This window comes from Peromyscus maniculatus, chromosome 8 (genome assembly GCF_049852395.1).
Source record: "Peromyscus maniculatus bairdii isolate BWxNUB_F1_BW_parent chromosome 8, HU_Pman_BW_mat_3.1, whole genome shotgun sequence".
NCBI classification, from domain to species: Eukaryota; Metazoa; Chordata; class Mammalia; order Rodentia; family Cricetidae; genus Peromyscus; species Peromyscus maniculatus.
The window spans coordinates 108,703,210-108,718,593 of NC_134859.1; the positions used below are offsets into that span (position 1 = coordinate 108,703,210).

The 15,384-nt window shown below is 52.7% G+C and overlaps 1 protein-coding gene across 2 annotated transcripts in view; it reads left to right on the forward strand.

The window, feature by feature from the left end:
- The window catches only part of Aspscr1 (ASPSCR1 tether for SLC2A4, UBX domain containing), a 38,960-nt gene that overhangs the window by 20,118 nt on the left and 3,458 nt on the right, over nucleotides 1–15,384 (forward strand). For both annotated transcript variants that reach the window (XM_006987663.4, XM_016006185.3), the window contains exons 8-12: nucleotides 11,234–11,373; nucleotides 11,567–11,648; nucleotides 12,413–12,479; nucleotides 13,175–13,237; nucleotides 13,614–13,666. In XM_006987663.4, coding sequence (XP_006987725.1) covers nucleotides 11,234–11,373; nucleotides 11,567–11,648; nucleotides 12,413–12,479; nucleotides 13,175–13,237; nucleotides 13,614–13,666 — 405 coding nt within the window. The remainder of the gene's footprint in view (nucleotides 1–11,233; nucleotides 11,374–11,566; nucleotides 11,649–12,412; nucleotides 12,480–13,174; nucleotides 13,238–13,613; nucleotides 13,667–15,384) is intronic.

Consider the following 15,384-nt stretch of genomic DNA (forward strand, 5'->3'; position numbering starts at 1 on the left):
GCTGGCATCTTAAAGGAAAGCAGCTGTTTGGAAAGATGATTATTTATCTATTTTCCTAAAAAATATTTGAATTACTATTATTATTATTTTGATTTTGATTTTTCATGACAGGGTTTATTTTCTGTGTAGTCCTGACTGTCCTGGAACTCACTCTATAGACCAGGTTGGCCTTGAACTCATAGAGATCCGCCTGCCTCTGCTTCCCAAGTGCTAAGATTAAAGGCATGTGCCACCACACCCAGCTGGAATTACTATTTTTTAAAGACAAGGTCTCACTATGCAGCCCTGGCTAGTATGGCATTCGCTATGTAGATCAAGCTGGCTATTTCATTCATACAGAGATCTCCCTCTATATAGGGATTAATGGGATGTGCCACCACACCCAGCTATTTTAATGTTTTCATGTGTGTACATGTATGTATCCATGTTTTGTAAAAGTGTGCATGGTGTGGGGATGGGTATGAATATGTATGCACATGTGTACATAGGCATGTGGAAGCCTGAGGTTGATGTCTGGAATCATCCTTGATCAATTTTCCACCTTATTCATTGAGTCAGGGTTCCTCAGTCATACCCAGAGCTCACCCATGTGGCTTAATCTTGCTACCTAGACTGTTCTGGGGGTCCCTTGTCTCTGCCTTTGGAGACTGGAATTATAGGTGGGCTGTCATGCACACCTGATGTCCCCATCCCCCCTACCCCCCCCAGGGTTTCTCTGTGTAGCTCTGGATGTCCCTATCTCATTGGCATCCAGAGGATCCAATTCACTCTGTGGACCAGGCTGACCTTGAACTCAGAGATCTGCCTGCCTCTGCCTCCTGAGTGCTGGACTAAAGGTGTGTGCCACCACCGCCTGGCTCACACCTGGCATTTGTGTGAGTTCTGGGGACCCGATGGTGATGTGGCACTGGAGGGTTGCTGGTGCTGCTGTGATTAGTGTTTGGAGACAGGATGTCCCATAAAGTGGACAGGCTGACAGGGCACATCCCTACCATCCAGGCCCATGTCTTACATTCAGATTTGCTGTAGGTTTGGACACAGAGATAATGACAGAGGCCCACCATTAGGGAGGGAGTCTCCTGGGGTCGTTTCACTGCCTAGTGTACCTTTTGCCCTTTGCCTCTTTCTCCTTTTCTCCCCCGTCGTTTGGCCTCCTCCAGCATCCTCTGTGTTTTTTTTTTGGGGGGGTCTCCATCCTGTGTAGGGAGACCCCCCCTACACTCTGTGGTTTGACCCTCCTCATTGCCTATCTCCCTCCCACCCAGCACACTTTTGGATCTCAGTACTGCTGTGTGCATGCTGACAATATCTTGACATGGTTCCTACCAGCCTGCAGCCTTGTAGCTCCTCAGCGCCTTGGGCTGTTGGCTACATTGAACAGTTGCCAATGATGGGTGGAGAGAGAGAGAGAGAGAGAGAGGGAGGGAGGGAGGGAGGGAGGGAGGGAGGGAGGGAGGGAGGGAGGGAGGGAGGAAGGAAGGAAGGAAGAAAGAAAAAGAAAGAAAGAAAGGTGTATGTGCGGTTGAGTGTAAGTACCCACGAGGCCAGAAGAGGGCATTGGATCCTCTGGAGCTGTAGGCAATTGTAAGCTGCTAGATATAGGTGCTGAGATTCAAACTTAGGTCCTCTGCAAGAGCAGGAAGCACTCTTGAGTGCTGAGTACTTAGAGTTGTGTTTCCTGACACTGTGTCTTTGGTCAGTGTGGTTGAGCACATTCCTCCCTGAGTTCTTAGCTTGAGCTTTGCCTTCATGCTGCGGATGTCCTTCAGCCACTTTGGTTTTCCTTACTCCTGGCCTGTAGGGCTGTGTTAGTTGAGCCATTGTGACTGTGATGGTGGTGTCCCTTATTGCAGAGAAAGCCTAGAATCTAGCTGCTTGGACCTGTGGAACCTTTGTTCTTGATCTTTGTGCTTTCAGAGTTATCAGGTGATGTCTGATTTCCTTTGACTCCATGGATTAGTTTTTGTCCTATGTGCAGAGTATGAGATGGACTGGCTGGTTTCCACTGAGTGTTGTGTTCTAACCAGTTGCCTAGCACTGTCTTCAGCTACACAGCTTCCTGCTTGCTCTGTCCCGGTGACATCCAGTCTGTAGGGCTGCTCTCCCTCCAGTGGCTCCCTGTGGTTCTAGCCTAGGCTCATCTTGGAATGGTTGCCAGAGGAGTCTCCTCCTTGCCTCTCTTTGCCAAAAGTGACATGTCTCTTCAAGGACTTGATCCTTTCAAATAGTTTTCAGGATGTTAGCCAAGTTCCTGAGAAATTGCTGTTGGATACTGCATGGAGTTATATTGAGTTTCTGTTTACTTTGGGGAGAATTAGTCTTCACATTTGTTGTGCCACCTTGGCTGTGGACTTCACATTTTCTTCTGTGTAGTTAGTTGTCTTGTTCTGGCCTTTAACGTGAACTTGGACATTTAAGATTACTTTTTGTGGTATGCCGAATAATATCAGAGTTCCTGCTACACTGTCACAGATGACCCCTTTATTAGTTCCAGGAAGTCTGTCTTCATTTCTTTTGGGGTCTCTGACCATCTTGGGCTTGTTTTTTTATGCCAGACCCATCTTGTCTCTGTTCTTTGTCTTGTCTCTAGTGTTCTTTGAGTCGTGGTAATCCTAGTGGAAACCTTGCCATAGCCTTAGGGGACCATTCTATGATGTCGCTGTTAACAACCTTTATCAAGCTAAGGGTGTTACTCCTGAGATTTCTAAGGTTTTTCTCTTTAGATATAGGTGCTGAGGTTTGTAGGCAGCTTTTTTCTTTTTCGGTTTTTTGAGACAGGGTTTCTCTGTGTAGCCTTGGCTGTCCTGGATCTCACTATATAGACCAGGCTGGCCTCGAACTCACAGAGATCCACCTGCCTCTGCCTCCTGAGTTCTGGGATTAAAGGCGTGCGCCACTGTGCCTGGTTTGCAGGCAGCTTTTTCTGGTGGGTCTGTGAGCACTGTGTTCTTCAGCCCTCATTTTTGAGATTTGGAGTAAATTTGGGTCAAGCCATTCTTTCTTTCAGGGTCAGTTACCAGTGATGTGTTTCATTTTCAGCCACATGTAAGTTTAGGTTAACTGTTTTATTTCCGACCTTTGCATTTGTAATCACAGGGGAGACAGGCTGACAAGCTGTGCTTTTTCCCCTCCTCATTCTTTGTCCAGCCTGGGAATCAAAAAGTTTAATATTAACTGGGGCTGGTCCCTGTCTATGCCCTGATGTTGTGTGACTTTTCCTGGGGCAGTGTGTAGAGCAGTTTATTCACCCCTTATATAACCGTGAACAAAGGAATGAGTCCATCAGTGAAGGGTTACAAATGGAAGAGCAACTGTGTCACGGAAAGGTTTTGCCCCAGCATGGCTAAGGACCTTACAAAAGCTGCCTCAGTGGAGTCCCACCTCCCTTATCATTCTACCTTTTATATACTCTGGCACCTCTCAAGACTTCAGGCTATGTGCAGTTGGAGGGCAGGACGACTCCTAGGCGAGGGTCTCGAGACTCCTCTTCACTCAGACCCTACTGCTGTTGCCACAGACCTAGGCATCACTGCTCATTTTATGCCATGACTCCTGGGCTAAGTCTGCTCCAGGCTGGCCTGTGGTTGTGATCTACCGAGAGCAAATAGTTGTTCCCTAACCCTTGGAGGTAGTAGTGGTTACCAAAGAGGACATCAGCCTTGGAAGGTCAGTGCTGCCTGCTGCGGGCCCAGTCCACCTGCAGCCTGTGCTTCTCAAGGCTTGTGCATTACCTGTGATGTGGGTAATCCTGAATGTACTTGCATGGCATCATGGCGTGGCTTCTTCAGGTCCTACCTCTGGAGGGCTCTCTGACCCTTCGGCTGACTTGTCCTGGCTGACTTGTCCTGGCTGTCCCGGCCTGGGCTCTGTCTGCTTGCACCCTCCCACCATAGGTAGAGCCCCATTGCCTCAGCATCCTGTCCAGAATGAGATGGTCAAGGCACCTTTGGACTTTGGAGGAGGTAGATGAGGCCATGGGCAGCCCTAGGACAGGCTGGAGACCAAAAGCGTCCCGTGTCAGACATGGGGAGGAGGTGGACAGCCCAGCTGGGCCAGGGCCTAGCCAGCATGCACACCAGCTCAGGCAGGCCTAGCTGGGAACCTCCTCTCCTTCCCCAGATCTTCTGCTGGTGTTAGGATACTGACAGTCCCTTTGTAAATTGGGTGAGGGTGACCTTTTCATTTGATGATTTTCCTGTCCATGGAGTTTTATTTTTATAACAAAACAAAACCAAATTTCCCACTTCTTGGAAGGCACTTCATCTGGATGGTGTGCCTTTTTCAGAGTTTTATCTTTATGGCTAATCCTTGCATCCCACCTTGTTTCCTGAGGTGGCCAATGTGTGTTGAGGAAAGACTTCCCTGTGTGGTGCTTGGTCCAGACATCACCTGCTTAGCTCCTGTGCCCATTACTGTGGGAGCTGTGCTACCTTGGTTCTGGTCGCCGTCATGCAGAGGGAATCTCAGACCCTGTTGTGGCCCCTCACCCAGTGGCTCTGAGGACAGTTCGTGACTTTGGAACTGAGGGCATGATCGTGTGTATTAGAACAAAGGGCAAGGTGCTCTGAGTCCACTACTGTGGGGCTGTCACTGTTGCTCAGGGACATTACTTGGGTGGCTTGTGGCCAGGTCATAGTGTTGGTGCCAGTAGCCTAACTACCTCCTATCTAGACACTTCTGCTTGGGGCTTTCACTCTTATCCTGTCTCCACATCTGAGAGGGTGGGGGCTGGTTACCTGTATCCATAGGGGTGCGGGGTCACTTTTGTCTACCTCTCTAGTGCCTTGCTTATCTGTTTGCTCATGGTGGCCCTGAACCCCAAAATTGTCCTTGTGGAGTAATTCATCCTGGAATGGAGAGGATGGTGGCACCACCTGACTTCTCCTTTAGGAACCGTGGTGATCATTAGGAACTTGTTGATCATTAGGAACCTTGCTGATTCATTAGGAACTTGTTGATCATTAGGAACCTTGCTGATCATTAGGAACCCCGTGAAGTTTGACTAGTATGAAGTTCCTGCGTCCAGAGGCAGATTGAAAGCAGACTCATGTGGTTAGGGATAGCTGGTTCCAGGGCTGTGGCCATCTCCGTTTAAGGGGCGGGCATGGTAGTGTGTCTTTCTCCTACCCCAAAGGTGCCAGCCTTCAGCTTCTTGCTCCCTCCATGCCAACTGAACCCCATTTCCTGTACTGTGTAGTGGGTGCAGCAGTTCAAAGCAGCTGTCCTGGTCAGCGTGACAGACAGGCAGTCACTGTCCCTGTGTCAGGATCTCAGCACAGCCCCAAGCACTGAACCCAGGGCCCCCAGCCAGCAGGGCTTGTTCCATGGAGGGTGCCTGTGCTCTGCCTGTGCTCCTCCAGCCTTTGATCTGGGAGCCTGGGCAGCTGATTGATTGTGGAGCGTCCCCCCGCCCTCTGCCTTGCGCTTCTTGTCACCAACAGCCCCACACCCAGAGGGCTGGCTGGCCACATGCATCTGCTTTGTGTCCCTACTCAGTCTTGGGGGGAGGGGGACGGGAACAAAACAGAACTTTTTTGGGGAACTTCAAAGGTACACTTTAGTAATCAAAAAGAGTTTCCAAGTTTCCCATTAATGTTTTGCCTGTGTGTGGTTTTTGGATTTAAATAAAGACTCAGAAGAAAGAGACAGGATAAAATACAGGCAGGTCCTCGCTGAGGCCCAGGATGGTTCACAGAGCCTGGCGGTTCCTGCCTTTGATGTCAGACATTAATTATTAGAAGGTAGTTTTACTGGCGATCAGAACTGGGCTCTGGGAGAGGCTGGGGCTGCCCGGCGCCCCCTGGCCATGTCCTTTGAAGTCCCTCCGCAGCCCAGGAGGCCGCCCTGTAGCTCTAGCTCACTTGCAGGCCGATCACAGCACACACCCCCATGCCTGCAGCCTCCCCAGCAGCTGGCACAGGGGCCGACCCTGATCAAAGGCCCTGGGTCCTCCTGGGCAGGACTGGCTGCCCCTGGTGCCTGCCCCTCCCCTTCTGGGGATTTCCTTCGAGTCTGCCCCACATGCCCTGCTCGCACAGTCTGGCCTTCACCCTCTGCACCCTGGGCTGCTGGCTAGTTAGTACTAATGGGGATGGAAGGAGTCTGTAGGGGTGTCTGGGAAGTATGAAGTGGGTTGTTGTGCCAAACTTGGTGAGAATACCTACTTGGACCCATGAATGTTGAACAGGGCCGGGCAGGGTGGCAGGTGCCTGTGGATGGCTGGAGTCTGGTGCCCATGGATAGGGACTCTATGTTGCTATTATCTGCCCTAGGGGCTCCTGTTTCTGTCATCTTCATAGGCTGGCCATGGGCCCTGCTGTGCTTGGGTATTTATGGATAACCTTCAGGCTATGAGGACTAAGCTCAGTTTGTTTGAGAGCTGCAGGCCAGGCCTTAATTGGAAAGTCCACTGAGGTTTGCCGGCAGAGACTTTGCAGTGGCCACCTGAGTGTCTGGGCTTTTGTTTGTTTGTTTTGTTTTAAAGATTTTTATTTGTATTTATTTATTTAGGAACCAAGGTCTTACTATGTAGCCTTGGATGACCTGGAACTTACTATGTAGACCAAGCTGGTCTCAAATTCACAGATACCTGCTTGCCTCTACCTCCTTCCTAAGTGCTGGAATTAAAGGCATGAGCCATCACACTCAGCTTATTTTTATTTTCAATAATGTATACATGTGCATGTCTGTGTGTGAGTATGTGTAAATGTGTGTAGTGCCCACATATGGCAGAAGAGGATGTTGGATCCCTGGAGCTGGAGTTCCAGGTGGTTATGAGCCATCCAGTGTGAGTTCTGGGGACTAAACGTTGGTTCTTTGTAAGAGCCGTACATGATCTCAACTGCTGAGCTGTCCCTCTGAGTTCCCCATCTGGTTGCTTTTGCAGGTGCTTATGCTTTCCTGAGTAACTCCAGGGCTTACTGCTCACTGGGCAAGTGGGGTAGGGGATGGTCCAGTACAGCATGGACCCCCACTTGTTTCACCTGGACTCCCAGTCTGTCGTGTATGCACGTTCCAGCGTTCAATCCTATCTTGGATGTTTATCTTTTAGACAGGGTTTTACTGTGGAGCCTTGGCTGGCCTAGGACTCACTATGTAGATCAGACTTGCCTTGAACTCACAGAAGTCCTTCTGCCTCTGCCTCCTGAGTACTGAGATTAAAGATGTGTGCCACCAGATCCAGCATGGAGTTTCATTTTTCCTGAACCCCCAGGAGCAGCTGCCAGCCTGGGCCAGGCCGTGCTCCAGCCTCACTGATCTAGCTAATTACTTTTGGGAGGTGATAGATGTCTGTGAGGCCTTGGCAGAATGCTCCAAAATGCTCAGGTTCCACTGCTGTGGCTCAGGGTTTGCAGTTATGCTATCATTATTATTATCATTATTATTTTGTTTTTTTAGTACAGGGTTTCTCTGTGTATCTCTGGCTGTCCTGGGCTCTGTAGACCAGGCTGGCCTTGAACTGAAGAGATTTGCCTGCCTGTGTTTCCTGAGTGCTGGGATCAAAGGTGTGCGCCACCCTGCCCGGCTGTGCTCTCTCTTTTTAAAAGAGGCTTGGCCATTTCTTTGAGGTGGAAGTAATTCAGATCCACAGTAGGGAAGCTGAACCCTTAAGAGAAGGCTGTGGAAGTGGAGACCTGCCCTAGGATCCCTGTCAGTGTGTCAGGCTGAGCTTCTCTGTAGGTGTCTTGGCATCTTGGAGAAGAGCCGCATCGCTCTGTGTTATTCCCAAGCCTGAATCGGCCTGGCCTCGTACTCTGGCACAGCTGCCTCCTGCTGTGCCGTCCAGGGCCTTTGATGGTGTCCATGTGCTCAGGCGCCTCCCTCCCAAGGGTGGCTGAGCCCTGTGAGTAACTCAGAGGTTTGGCCTGCATCCCTCTTGTAGTGATTCATTTAAGCTCAAAGCCTCGAGGGGAAACGCTTCACATTCCCTCTCACCAAAGCCATTGTCAGCGCCGGCTGGGCTGAGGAAGAGCAGCAAAGCGGGCAGGCGGCCGCTGTTCATGGAGAAGCTGGAAAATCTGAGATTGAGGTCATCTCTAAATAGTGTTCATATTTTTTTTTCATCTGTCATCATGTCCTGGAAAATCACTGTCCAAAAAGGAAACTTCAGCAGGGCCATTTTTGATATGAGTAAGGTGTCCATGACTGGCCAGGCCAGGTTATGTTGGCCCTTTCCCCAAAGGCTCTCTCCCAAGCATGGTCCTTCACTCCCTGCTTCCCACTGGCCCTGGGGTGGCTCCTGCCTGGACGCTGCTCACAGTAGTACTCAGCCTGCTTCTTAGGGGCTCTCTTCTATGTGCCTCCTGTATCCTGCTCCTAGCTGCTTGGGGTCAGGTGTGGTGGAGTCGAGGGCTATGGGCAACGGGAGGCTGCTGCTTTCTGCCCTGCTCAGCTCTTTGGGCTATCTCCTGCTCACCTTGTCTCTTTTCTGGTCAGTGTACAAGACCCTCACTGCTAGCTAAGCCTCAGAATCCGTTGTGTTGCTGGGTTCCCAGGAATCAAAGCCTCCTCTGTACAGGCTTGAGTAAGGGGTCTTTCATCCTGATGGCCATCCATCACAGCCTCACAGACAACAGGGAGGCCCTCCGCCCTTGCCCTCGGCGTCTGTACTCCCAAGCCAGCTGTTCCTCAGGCACTCTGTGCCTCAATTTCTTTACCAGTCACATAGCAACCATAATATGCCCTGACCCTGTAGGCTTATTCTGAGGACTTGGGCCCAACATGCACAGGCCTCCTGGGGAAAGGCTCTTGGGGAGGCCCTTCACATTGAGTTCCCTGTTCCTGCAGTAGGCTCTGGCTTGTCTTTGGGAGCCTCCTGCCCAAGCTTCTCATTGTGATTACCAGGAGGCCTTTAGCTTCCCTCCAGCCCTCTCCCAGCCCCAGCCCAATGGAGCACAGCCTTGTGTGTCCTTCTCACAACATACTGTGGTTCTAAGACATTATTTTGGATTTTAGCACCCTTTTAGCTGGAAGAATGGCAGGACAGTCCCTTTCTCTCCTTCAGGCCTCAGTGATGCTCTGTCTCACTGGCCTTGTCAGGCGTGACTGTCCTTGGTGGCTGTGAGCTTTCTTTTCCTCTGATGTCTCATCTCCAGATTCCAGTTCTCTATCTACAAACATCTCTATAAGTGCACCAAGGGTGGGAATCGAATGTAAAACTGTCAGTGTTGGCAGGACGGCAGCTGGGAGCCAGGCACTGGGAGAGTATCCCAAGTAAACAGGGTCCGGCATGGCTGGGGGGTGGAGTAGCCGTGTGGCCTCCATGATGGTGACTGCCTTGCTGCAACCTCCCTGCCTAGCAGCTCTGGGATGAGCTTGTCTTGAGAGGACTGTGGGACTGATGGAGTTTCTCCATTCTATTCTGTGTTCCCTGGCAACCACTGGTGACAATGTGATGCTTCCTACCAGCCCAGCTACAGACCCTGTGAGGTATCATGGAAAATTCTAGAGGCTTGGACCCTTCTGTAGCTGCTCACTTAGCTTGATCCTTGCCAGCAGGTGCAGTGGGCCCTTTGCCCTAGTGCCCTTAAGATGGTGCAGAGCTGTCCTGAGTGGGCTCTCTGTTCTGTCCTTCCGGTCACTGGACTCCTAGTGCTTTGTGGTGGACAGTTCTCCTGAGTAGATAGGAATCAGAAGGAGGGTCCAAAGCAATGAAAGAGGCCAGTTTTATTTTTCTGATTAAAAGTCAACAGCCCCTGAGCAATGTGGTGCTGATGTCCCTTGTGTCCCCTGTCCTGGACGCAGCTAGCAATCCATTGTCCTCCCTGCCGCCCCCAGGCTGTACCTAGGGAGGGTCCAGAACTGGCAGCAAGAAAGCCTGTCTCTAAGCTCCCTCCAGTCTTTGAGCCTGAGTGCCTGAGGCTACATTTGCCTTTGGATCCCAGGTTGCCACCACCCAGCCTAGACTGGCTGTCCATGGACACTGTTGCTTGTAGCTCAGGATGTGTCTACATTCTTCCCTGGAGCCTGGGCAAGCTTGTGGCCCTGCTGGAATGCAGGCACTGTGGCCATGGGGGCAGCCTGGCGCCTAGCATCATGTTAGAAAGACCTCTGGAGCAGACTGCCCTCAGTGGCTACTTCGTGGCTGTGGCTTTGAAGGAGCAGCCCCCTAGGGCCCTGGCTAGCCACCTGTGGACCCCTGTGCAGGCCTCAGCCAACCTTTCTTAGCTCTGTAGCCCAAGGTCAAATGGGCTCTATGGCTAGAGCAATATGGTAAAACTTAGTAGATTATAGAGATCTGGTGTCCATGGACAGTAGTTATTGGGAGGACTTCCCAGGAGACATTTGGGACAGATATACATCAAAATACACCCTCAAGGAGGGTGAGTTCCTTGGTCCTGGGCAGGGTCAACCTCCCTGGGCCTGAAGCCATCTTTAGAATGATGCCTTGTGGCTTGGCCCTGCCTTGTGAAAGGCTGCTGGAGGGCAAGGGGCGGGGGAGCTTGTTCTTAGAGTCAGACAACCTGTCCCCAGGTTGTCAGCATTTCAGGGTCTGGCTTGTGGCATTACAGCTGTTTTGTCTGCAGGACAGGACCCAACATGGGCTCTGCCAGCCCGACTGGGCACCTTGGTCAGGCCTGGCTCCATGGGGTGGCCCTAGCACAGAGGAGGTATCCCACCCTCCTGGGCACCACAGATGGACTGGGCCTGCCTTGTAATTTTCATTGCCATTGATGCCAATTAGGAGTGACGCTGTCCCTTCCTCTGTCCCTGGGTGGGCAGAGGGAGGGCCAGCTTGCTCCCCAGGGGAAAGGTGGAGTCAGCCTGGCTTTGGGGTTGCGGCCGAGAGAGGGCATTAGGGGCAGCTGGCTGGAGTTTTTGCCAACACTCTAATTTGGTGGCTTCTACTGTTCCTCCTTTCTGGAACCCCTGACGTGGCCTCCAACTGGGGTGCACCTCCCCAAGTTGGCATCCTGATCTTGAGGTTCTTCCATTGAGGCAAGAAGTCTGTTAGGACATTTCCTGGGCTGCCCTGTAGTTCAGTTCCCATGGGCAGCACTGATGCCCACCAAGGGCTGACATCAGGGCTTCTAAATACTACTTCTCCCAAGCCCTACTCTGGCCCTATGTTACACATAGGCTGTGGTGAGCTGGGATGGAGAGTCTGCATGCTATTCCAACTGTGGGGGCTGAGACACACACACACACACACACACACACACACACACACACACACACACACACACACACACACAGAGCTGAAACCTTATCAACTGAGTTTCTCTGTTCATAGCCCGTTGACCGAGATCCTGTAGTGTGCCACCCTGATCTGGAGGACTTGCTACAGCCCTGGCCAGCAGAGGTACCTGACGAGTTCTTTGAAGTGACTGTGGATGATGTGAGGAGACGCCTAGCCCAGCTCAAGAGTGAGCGGTGGGTGCCCCTGGCCCTGTATTCATCTCTCATGGCTTTCATCCATGCTGACCTTCACTCTGGTCTCTTCCTACCCTCTTGGGGGAGAATAGCCCTTAAAACCTTGGAGAGCAAGGGGGAGCCAGTTGTTTTTGAGGCTCAGGGTGAGGAGCTTTTCTGTTGAGAGACTGGGACCTGGCCTTCTTCACCACAGGAAGCGCCTAGAAGAAGCCCCCTTAGTGACCAAGGCCTTCAGGGAGGCTCAGATGAAAGAAAAGCTGGAACGCTACCCAAAGGTAAGCAAGGAGGTCCTTAAGTTCCCTGGGGAGGACACGCCCCAGCAAGTGACTATAACATGCCCACAGGTGGTCCACAGCTTAGGCAGCCCCAGGCTTGCATAGCCCACACCACCATATGGGACATGTGTTCCCTGGTTGAGTAGGTATCATGACAGGTTTGTGTACTTGAGGCTCAGGATGGCCAGCTAATTCCTCAGCATTTTAGGATGAAAAGCTTTTTTTTTCTTTGTAGTGCTGAAAATTGAACTTGGCCTTGTACATGCTGGGCAAGTGCTCCACCACTGCCTGTCCCCTAACCCTGTGATGAAAAATCTTCATTTTTTGTCATTGGTGTTTGGTGGGCTCAGAACTTAGTGTTCTGCCTCTACCTCCTGAGCATTGAGATTCCAAGTATACATCACCGCACCCAGCCAACAGAGCAGATTTGAAAGTATACACAGGTTATACTAGATGAATTTGTTCATTTGTCCATCCATCCATCCAGACAGGGGCTCATGTAGTCCAGGCTGGCTTCATATTTCCTTTATAGGCAGCAATGACCTTGAATTCATGAGTGTGCCACCATGCTGAGCTTGGTGAGCTTTTGGAGTGCATATGTCCTCGGGCACTTGGCTCCTTTTCCTTGTAGAACAGATGTGTTGAGGATGGTGGGGAATTCCTGGCCTGGGGTACCTGACAGTTGCTGTGGTGGGAACGGAGGAGTGAGCCCCTCCCTGTGCGGGGTGTACCTCTGACTGTCCCTTCCTCCTACTGCTGCACAGGTAGCACTGAGGGTACTGTTCCCTGACCGGTACATCCTGCAGGGCTTCTTCCGCCCCAGTGAGACTGGTGAGTGCCTGGAGTAGCCTGGGGAGGACCACTTTGCCCCTGTTGGGTGGTTCTAAGTCACAAGACTACAGTTTCTACCTTTGGAACTCTAGGGAGATGGGGTAGTTGCAGGCCGCCATTCTATCCCTCCGTGACACTCAAATGGCTCTGAAGTGGCAGCGTTTGTGGATCCAGACCCAGTTGAGGTCTTGGGCTGGTTCTTCTCACAATCCTCTGTCCCTATCCCCAGAACTCATGATCCTGAGTGTTTTGGACATGAGCAGGTAGGAAGCCTCTCAGAAGAAGGCATCAAAGCCATCAGAGCCGATGTCTGTGTTACGACAGGGAGGATGAAGTAGTTCTAGGCCTGAGCCCTGGAAGAGCTCAAGTTGAGGAGTTGGGTCCTCAAGAGGTGCTGGGAATGCTTTAGGCTTAGCTTGGCATGGCTCTCGGTAGGCAGGACGACACTCTTGCCTCAGGATACGGATCCTGGAAGCAGTGTGTACTGTGGTCCATCCAGGATGGCTGACTATCTAGGAAGGTGGGGAATACACTGTTGAATCCCCACATCTAGGGCTTAGCATCTACCAACAAGGTGGATGCTGAGTCTGCATTGCCAGGAGAGCCCTGGGGCTGATGTCTCTAGGTTCCCAGCAGGACCTTGAGCAATGAGTGTTAGAAGAGTCACCTCTGCTGATGCTGCCCTTTCTCCACAGTGGGGGACCTGCGAGACTTCGTTAGGAGCCACCTGGGGAATCCTGAGCTGTCCTTTTACCTGTGTGAGTCTCTGCCCCTCATCCTGCCTCCGCTTCATCTGGCACCGACCCTCTTCCCTCTTTTTAGTCTGGAAGGTGTGACCTCCTCTCTGGGCTGGGATTTGTCTGGCTACCCAACCCTGTGGTCCCTTGGAGGGAGTGTCAGTGCCCAGCTCCCCAGCTCGGCCTCTTTCCCAGTCCCACCCTGTGGCTCAGGCTGTAAGGGAGGCCGCGGATCCAGGAGGTAGCCGTCCCCAGGGTGGTGAGGACCCCTTTGAGCAGCAGAGGTGGGAGCACAGCCTGTGACCTGAGAAACTTCTCACAAGTGCCTACTGAGTCCTGCCTGCCCTGAGGTATGGGGGCTACCAGTGTCCTGAAAGACAGCCCCCTCTCTCCACAGTCATCGCTCCTCCCAAAATGGTCCTGGATGACCACACGCTGACTCTCTTTCAGGTACCAATTGCCTCACAAGGGTGCTGCTGGGGCTGGCTGTGTTGGGAGGGCAGGGCGCCATGCTGCGGTTGGGTTGGGAAGGAGCGCCCTGGCAGGCCCTGCGGGTGGGTAATAAAGCCTTTTAGAGCCGGTAAATTCAGAGGGAGCAGTGTGCCTCTGAAGTTGTTTCTGACAGGGCTTTCCAACCTCCTCCGCTTCCTGCCTGGCCCCGGGGTGGGGATGGGCCTGCCCAACTAGCTGGCCTGCTGTCCTCATCTGGGGCCGCCTGGAGGTCCTGGACCCTGGGCTGCTGAGTGACACCAGCCCCCTAGTATCTGGGTGAGGAAGGGGCTTGGCAGCTTGGTCCAGGAGTAGTACAGAGCCCGGAGAGGGCTGGGGTCCTTGGCTGCTGTCGGCCCTTATCTCTGTCCCCTTCTCCTGGGCTCATCCTTCCCCTGGACCCCTGCTGGTCTCTGGTAGGAATACCCTGGCTGGCCCCAGGCTTTTCCGTGGGGCCTCTAGAGGTCCAGAGAGCTCCAAGGCAGAGGCTACTTGACTCTGTGCCCTGCAGAGCCAGGAGGAATGAGTGCCTTGTCCTTCGCCCCTGGGAGAGCAGCTGGGGCCTCCCCAGCCCCTCTGGCCTAATGGTTTCCTTTTCAAAGTCTTCAGATATTTTAATTAACAACAGAGGCGCCTGAAGGCCTCTACAAAGGTCTGGGTTGGGGGTGACAGGCTCCACTGGCTGCCGAGAGCTGCCACCATTGGGAGCTGGGACGGGGCTGGGAGCAAGCAGGCCCTGCAAGCTGGAAGCTCACCAGGGGCTGTTGAGGGAAGAAGTGGAGCCACATGGCTTTGGAGTAACGGAAAGTAGGGAGGTACCCCAGAGTGGGCCTGTGACCCTGTGATTCCCTTCTTGGCTTATGAACCTCCAGGCGCCGGCCCTCTTCCTTCATCTCTGCCCCTCCCTACCTCCCTGGCCCAGCCTGTTGATAAACATTGAATCTGGAAGACGCTTTTGGAATTGAGGGCCAGTGCCCAGTCCCCTCCCCCAGTCGGGATTCACATGCACCCCCCCCCCAAAGCCCCAGGGTGCCTCTCATCCGCCTTTGCCTGATTCCTGGTGACACTCTGCCCCTGCTACCAGCAGCCGTCTCCTTTCATCCGTCAGCTCTGTCTGGAGCCACAGGGCCTCCCAAGGGGTGGCATCCCTGCCTGCTGCTGAGGGAAAGAAGCCTGCCCCCCTCCGGTAGGTGAGCAGGCAGCATCCCTGGAAGCTGCAGCTTTCTGTCTCTGCAGGGCTGGGCTCTCCTGCCCAGGGGTGTCCACAGTAGACCATAAGGGGCGCATTTGGGGATGCCACTGGCCCAGGAGAACAAGGGCTTTCTAAGGGCAGTGGGGGCAAGGAGGACTAAAACCACAAAAAGGTGGCAACAGAGCCCCGTTTGCACTGTAAGCTTCCTGGGCCCGAGCCCGAGTCTCCCTTTTTTGCCCCAGCCCACCTCCTTGCTTCAGGCTTTAGAGATCAGCAGTTGTTTTGTTGGTACCAAGGGAGGGAAGTCAGTCAAAGTGGGGGAATCCTAGAGACCCTGTACCCAGCCCCACCTGGCCTTCTGTACTGTCTGAAGCTTGGAGAGGTCTGGCCTTTCTTGCCTTCTGGTGTATGCTGGAAACTGCTGGTCATTTGCTACCCTCATCCCTTTCCCGAAGCTCTCTGTAGTCCTGGGAGTCTAGGGGGAGGG